Here is an 8,170-nt window from a genome sequence, read left to right on the forward strand (position 1 = left end):
TCACCCTGATACCAAAACCAATAAAGACACATCAAGGAAAGAAAACTTCAGACCAATATTCCTGATAAACATAGATACAAAAATTCTCAATAAAATGCAGGCAAATAGCATACAAAAACATATTAAAAATATAGTGTACCATGATCAAGTGAGGTTCATCCCAGGGATGCAATATACAAAAAAATCAATAAACATAATACATCATATCGTATCAATAGACTTAAAGACAAGAATAATATGATTATCTCAACAGATGCAGAAAAAGCATTAGGAAAAAAAAACAGCACCTCTTCATGTTCAAACCACTAGAAAAACTAGGAATAATAGAAAATACTTCAACTTTATAAAACTATATATGCTAAACCCAAGGCCAACATTATTCTAAATGGCATTCCCTCCAAAAAGTGGAACAAGACAGGGATACCCTCTTTCACCACTTAAAATCAACATAGTCCTTGAAACTTTATCCAGAGCAATCAGACAGACCAAATAAATTAAAGAGACATGAATAGGAAAAGAACTCAAACTATCACTATTTGCCACTAACATATTCTATATTTAGAAGGTCAAAAAATTGCAACAGAAAACTTCTAGAACTCATAAATGAATTCAGCAAATTAGCTGGATATAAAATCAATACCCACAAGCAATGAAGCCACTACAAGAGAAATTAGGAAAACTACCCTATTCATGATAGCCTAAAAAAATAAATTACTTTGGAATCAATCTAACAAGAGAAGTAAAAGACTTTTACAATGAAAACTACAAAACATCAAAGAAATAAATTGAAGAAGATCTTAAAGATGGGAATATCTTCCATGCTCTTGGATAGGCAGAATTAATATTGTCAAAATGGGTACTACCTAAAATGTTATACAAATTTAATGCAATTCCTATTAAAATCCCAATGACATTCTTCATAAAACTAGAAAAAGCAATCATGAAATTCATTTGGAAAAATAAAAGACCCAGAATAACCAAAGCAATTCTTAGCAAGAAGGGTGAATCAGGAGGCATCACAATATATGAAATCCTTAACTAGTGAAAGACATGTAAGGACTTGTAAACAAATAGCAAAGTCTTATTGATTAAAGAAACCCTAGATAAACTGCATTCTTACATCAGAAGATTTAATACTATTAAGATGTAAAACTTTCTCCAATTTATTTATGGATTCAATGCAATCCAAACTAAAATTCTAACAGGCATTTTGTCAAATTTGATAAGCTGAAACTAGAGTTCACAAAAAAATACAAAAAAAAAAAAGCTTAGAACAAGATAAAAGCAATTATGATACAGAAACAATACTGGAGGATTTACATGACAGGATTCAAAGTACATTATAAATCTAGATTTAAGAAGACACAGTGCTGTAGACATCGGGCTGCCCAAGAATAGGCCCACACTTTGAGGGTCAACTGATCTTAGCAAAATGAGTATTGTCAACATAACTGGATGGCACAATGCATGCAAGCATATGGGTGAATTTCAAAGTACTGTACTAAATTTAAAAAAGGCAAGCAGAAGTATATTCTGTATGGTTGTCTAAATACAAAATTCTTGAAAGTGCAAATATCTGCAGGTGACAAGGGGGGATTCCTAATTGCCTAGGGAGGGGTGAAAGAAGGTTCAGAGCAAGGGACCACAGAGCATGAGGAAAGTTTTTAGAGGGTGTATATGTTCATTTTCTAAGTCTGGGGGTAGTTTCATGGCTAAATACATATGCCAAATTTATCTAGAATCATACTGCTTAAGTATGCTGGTTATTGTGTGTCAATTATATCCTGATAGAGCTCTTAACATTTTGATGAAGGAAAAGACAACTCACAATGTATTAGATTGGCAAAAAAAGTTAATGTCTGACATTAGATCTGAACTAAAAATTTGCATAGGAGACCAGAGCTGGAAAATTTCCATAGATACACAACATTTAGAGAAAATGCCTCAGAACCTGGTTATATTCACATTACAAAAAAGAAATTGGCCACTTATTCTTTTTCTTCACATATTATTCCAAAATGCCAGATGGGTTAGCAATTAAATAAATTGCTCCTGTATTTGGAGAAGATCAAGTGAGTTTGGGCTAATTTACAGAAAATTTAAAATGCTAAGTAGAAAGTACTTTTTGTTTTTTTATTAAATAATTTAATTTTTTATATGTTGACAATTTTCCTAACACTCAGGAGAAAATGTTGTTATCTTATGTTTTAAATACTTGAGGGATTAATAGGAATGCTGCTATATTGACAACAAACACAAACTTTTGTAATTTTTTCCTTCCCTATAGCATCTAACTACTGGGATGAGAAGTCCCTAAAGGGACTATTGGCTCACAATCATCTCAGGAGGTTCAAACAAATCCAAATAAAATTTTCCTTTAATAATAGAAAACTAAAAGTCTGCGGAATCATTCTTCCTACTCTGTTTGGACGGATCTTAAACTCATCTCTTCATTAATAGTCCTTGAATTCTTATTCAGAGTCACTTCTACTATTTTTCCAGGATCTGAAAGGTACTTGGATCTTAGTATTTGATTATAAAACTATTTGAAAATTGTATTATGGATGTGTGCAAGTATGCACATGGGTGTATTTACATATATATATATGTGTGTGTGTGAAAATTATATATATATATAAAGAGAGAGAGAGAGAAAGAGAGAGAGAGAGAGAGAGAGAGAGAGAGAGAGAGAGAGAGAGAGAGAGAGAGAGAGAGAGAGAGAGAAATTAGGGTTAAAAACTCATAGAGGACCAGCAGCACTTTCCCTAGTGACAATATTCAGGTAAGTCAGAAAGTTCTACTTGGCTTTGGTAAAAAATACATTGGTTAAAATTGAACTTCCAAAGATGGTTAAAAATTCTTCTTATCTATGCTGATAGAACTATGGATTTGTCCTTGATGGACAAAACTGAGCAGGCAGGCACTCTCTGCTTCATGGCAGACAGGTGGGCACAGACTGCTTTGCAGAGACTATTTCTCCTTCCACTTACTTGGACACTGTCCTGATCTCAAACTCCTGGCTTCCTTCCCTATTATAAGTCTATTCCTGTTAATATCTCTTATTGTACTGAACTTTGACATTTACATTCTCAGATGCATTAAATAGCATAATATTATAATGCTTACTCCAAATCAGAAATCTGTTACTAAAAGGATATTAACATTAATCTACTAATCCACTTTCTCTAAAAAATTGGTTAATCTATATATAAAAATTCAAGCTCCTGACTTTTAGCCCATCTCATTAACCACTACATCCAGGGTTAAAAAATTATGCTCTCCCCATTTTATGTTTTCCCAACAGTGGATTCAGAAGTGTCTGGAAAGCTAGCCTGAAAAGTGAAAAACTGGCATCCCTGACATTGTCTTTGTTTGCTCTATTCCATATAATCTTTCTATCTGTTCCTCTGTCCCTTATTTATGAAAAACCTCTGCCAGGGTGTTCAGTAAGTTAGATGTTTTTCATCACAAATGATAAAAATCCTTTGAGGTTGGCTCTTACTCTATTAGGAAAAGTCAAAGAATCTTTGTATCAAATAACTTGTCCAGCAAAATAATGTCAAATCATGTTTGTTAATGACACATACTCTACACAGGAATATGTTTTAATATTTGTTAGAAGTACATCGACGTGGAAACATGGTACTGTATTCAATCTTTTCCTTTATTTGTAACAATTGTTATATAAAACTGTCTAAAAAACAAACATAAAAATGTTAAGAACATAACCAAAGCAAAGACAAAGAATTGAAAGAAAATATGATAATTTTGGTATCTTGGGATGAGTTACTTCCTTTGAATTTTGTAAGAAATTAAGAATTAGGAAGTGTGCAGAAGTCAATGTATAGGTAGAAGTTGAAAGAAGATAGAACAGAGAACAAATAGGCACTGGGTCTCCACTAGGTCCCAGATTCTGTATTCCAGGATTCCAATCCTCTATGACAGATGCTCAGTTGGATTACTACTCTGGAACTATAGCAGTGGGGAGTTATTCAAGAAGGTAAAGGAGTAAAAAGGAATAGAAAAGAGAACAAAGAAGAGGCTATAAACATCCTTCTATCCAGCAAAATTTCTGATAATGACAGTAAAAATAGCAATGCTAAAAATTTATTGATGACTTGCCAAGTACCCACCATTGGTGTAGGGTCTCTGCAAACAGCGTCCCTGGGGGATCTCTTCTAGTTTCATAGTTTTACATATCATATATGCACTGGTGACTCAGAAAAACCATGTCCCAGATACACATCTCCTTTGAACTCTAGACCTATAAATCAAATTTTCTATTTGCATTTGGCTTTATAACAGGCATAGGAATACCTCCAAAACCTGCTTGTCTAACACCATTATTGGGCATCTTAAGCTCATATTGTTGATCCAAAACTTGCTACTCTTCTCAAGCACCATATTCAACATGTGCCACCCCCACCAGATTACTCTGCCTTTGTTTTCTTTGTTAAAGATGTTTGTTAACATTTCCACCATTTCTGACTCAAACAATCCTCTCACAAATGGAGCACATTTTGTTTATGTGACTCCTGAATATATTTCTATGAGACTTCTTAATGAATAATTTTAATAGAATAATCAAAGACTGTGTGAGCCTTTGAGAAATATGAGTCACAGCACACAGTACTCTAACTTCTGCAAATTCACCAATAGTACCTCATCACACCTAGAATGAGATTTGTAGTTTTTCACCAAGACCAAGCTCCACTACTATACTTCTCCTCCTTGTTCTCTCTGCTGCAACCACATTGGTCTCCTGGCTGATCCTCAAAGATGCCAATCACATGCTCTCTGAGCCTGAGTGAAACAAGGAGACCCCTATCCTGAATTCAGGAATGCAACTCAAATATCACCTCTTTAGAGTCCTCACCGGACTGCTCTCCCTAATTACCAACTGTGCCCTTTACATTGCTATTTTATTTATAATATTTCCTCACTAGTTGACTCTAAATTCTATGTTTGTGCTTTTATTGATCTTCTCTATTAGAACATAGGCTTTATGAGAGGAGGAACTTGTGTCATTTAATATGTATCTTCTGGACACAGAAGAGTCTCAGCAGCTTGGATAAATAAACAAATGAACCATTTTAAAAATTAAATATGATAGAAATTATTTTTCTTTTGCAGATGAGGAAAACTGAAGTTTAAACAGGAAAAATAACCTCTTCAAGGTCACAAAGCCAAAGCTACCTAAAAATGAATCCAGTTTCATTCATCTTTAAAACCTGAGCTCTTTACCACTTCATATGACAAAAACACAACTATAGTATATGTGTTCCTAAATAGTTATAAAGTAGCTTTGAGCAAAGAAAGAGATCATAGCAAAAGAAACTTCATGTACTCAGAAAACTCACCGGGAGAGCAAGACTTTTTACATAGCTGAGAAAGGTGAATGGTTGCCTGGAAGTATAAATGGGAGCAGGCACAGGAATAAGAGCAAAAAAACAGAGAGAAAAGAAGGAGATCTGTGGGGCACTGCTGAGCTTGGCTTGACCAGAGGGAACTGTTTTGAAAAACATTAGAGATTAAGGTCACTCACATACTGCCCAAATATTATTTTTCACAGTCCTTCTTTGTACTTGCTCCAAAGTGTCACTCATGCCCCACCAAGTCTTTGTATGTTCAGTTATGTTTTATCCTTTTTTTAGTAACCAGAGGTCTATTTTCTTTTTATTCCATTGATTCTTTTCAAAGCAGACATGTTTTTATTTTATATCACTTTTATAATTGAAAAGCTAAAGAAAGAGTTTCCATGCCCCAAAGAGTTTGTCGTTATTATTTTATAATACATCTACATTGTAGGAATTGAGGGGCAGGATAGCATGTGTATGTGTGTGTGCATGTGTCTATGCGTGTGTGCACATATACATGTCTTCCATTTCTGATTTTTCCACCTTAAGGGTATTGAAGGGACAAAACAATATAATTTTTACATGAGGACAAAATGCTATCAATGCTTCAAAAGTATATAAAATTACCCTGGTATTTTCTAACTTCAGGGAAAAAAATTAAAAGAAATTAATTTAGAACTAATAGTAATGAGTAACATAATAACTGGAGTTGTGCAGAAGTTACCAAGTATTAAGGCTCAGATGGAAAAAATATTTTACCGAGCACATTGGTTTTTAAATAAGACTAACTAGATGCAAATCCTGGCTCTTGTGCTTACCAGGTGACTTCAGAAATTTTACATAAACTCATCTGTAAAATCATGAAATAAGATTACTTTCAAGCTTTGTGACATAGAACAAGTGCTTACTTAATCTGTTTCTCACTCAGTACATCTGCAAAGTGGAGACAACAGCTCTGTCTCTACCTTGGGTTGTTTTGAAGATGAAATGAAGTGAACACCATGTTCTTCACCTTCGCCTGGCACATGAGAGATCTCCATCACTGCAGGCCCTTGCTTGGCTACTGCTCTCTTTCTCCACAGTCTCTGAGTACATGATAACAGCGCTCTTCTAGCACTGCCTTCATCCCTTATCCCCAGCCTGCTTCACTCCTCTCACATCTGTATCATAACATGAGTAGGAAGAAGGAACAGCGAATTCAAAACCAGGAACCCAAAGGAGAAGTGGAAAGCTTGGAGGAGAGCAAAGCCCTTTGAGATTAGAGTCGGCGGGGACTGAGTGAGCTGGATATAGAAGCTGAAGTCAAAGGGGAAACTCCAGGGGCATCAATAAGACATCAAGTTCCAAGACATCAGAAGAGAACACAATTTTTAAAAAATTGTTGATTTTCAGATGGACACAATATTTTCATTTATTTTATTTTTTTAATTTTTTATGTGGTCCTGAGGATCGAACCAAGTGCCTCACACATGCCAGACCAGTCCACTACCATAGAGCCACAACCCCAGGCCCAGATAACATGAATTTTTGTAGAGAGAAAACCAACTAAGTGGAACAACAGCTCTGTGAAGTTATTTTTCATTCACAGGAACAACTAGAGCTCTATTTGTAGAGATTAAACTGAGTTCTTCTTGTAAATATTATATGGGAGTAATAAAAGCTGAAGCCAAATGAAGTATCACCATCTTAATAAGAATTAAATTAAAAATAGATTATAGCCTATTGGGTTTAGATTATGAAATTTGGAGTAGTTGGAATTCATGTCATTCCTCAGATCTCAAACTGCTAAATGTTGCCAGATGACAATGTGTGTCCAGTGAGAACAACCCCCTTATACCACTCTACCTATAACAATAGGGAGAAGAATGGGCACAGGAAATGATTCCTCAGCAACTGTGTTTGTCCTTGAGGGACTAACAGATATCCTGGGGCTCCAGCTCCCTCTCTTCCTTCTGTTTCTATTGATCTACGTAGTCTCAGTGCTGGGAAACTTGGGCTTGGTTATTTTAATCAGGATCAGCTCTCAGCTTCACACCCCCATGTATTACTTTCTCAGTAACTTGTCCTTCATAGATCTCTGCTACTCCTCTGTCATAATCCCCAAGATGTTGGTGAACTTTGTGTCAGAGAAGAATTTCACATCGTTTCCTGAGTGCATGGTGCAGCTCTTTGTATTCTGCTTCTTTGGCATTGACGACTCCTACATGCTGACCGCCATGGCATATGATCGTTATGTTGCCATCTGTAACCCCTTGCTCTACAGTGCCACCATGTCCCACAGAGTCTGTTTGCTACTGGTCACCAGTGTGTATTCGATGGGGGCCTTTGGGGCCTTGGTTCATACCAGCTACATATCTAGCCGCTCCTTCTGTGGAACTAACGTCATTCCCCATTACTTCTGTGACATCCTCCCTCTTCTGAGTATATCTTGCTCAAGAGACTACACTAAGGAGCTTTTGGTGATGGTTTTGGTTGCATTTAATGTATTTGCATGTGCTCTAGCTATCTTTATCTCTTATGCCTTCATCCTTTCCAGCATCCTGCGTATACGCTCAGCTGAAGGAAGGTCCAAAGCCTTCAGTACCTGCAGCTCTCATCTTGCAGCTGTTGGGATCTTCTACGGCTCCATCATCTTCATGTATTTTAAACCAATTACCAGTGACACAACTCAGGAGAAGGTGGCCTCTGTGTTCTATACCACAGTGATTCCCATGCTTAACCCCCTCATCTACAGTCTTAGGAACAAGGATGTCAAGGAAGCCTTAAAAAAAGTTTTGAATGGTGGATACTCTCCAGATCTGTGTAGAAAATAA

At 36.0% G+C, this 8,170-nt stretch overlaps 1 protein-coding gene across 1 annotated transcript; it reads left to right on the forward strand.

Annotated features, from left to right (window-relative positions):
* The first annotated feature begins 7,222 nt into the window (after positions 1-7,222).
* LOC101975180 (olfactory receptor 8D1) lies at positions 7,223-8,170 on the forward strand. The gene has a single exon (XM_005339556.2). The coding sequence runs from the start codon at positions 7,223-7,225 to the stop codon at positions 8,168-8,170; it is 948 nt and encodes a 315-aa protein (XP_005339613.2).

Source organism: Ictidomys tridecemlineatus, chromosome 4 (assembly GCF_052094955.1).
Source record: "Ictidomys tridecemlineatus isolate mIctTri1 chromosome 4, mIctTri1.hap1, whole genome shotgun sequence".
NCBI classification, from domain to species: domain Eukaryota; kingdom Metazoa; phylum Chordata; class Mammalia; order Rodentia; family Sciuridae; genus Ictidomys; species Ictidomys tridecemlineatus.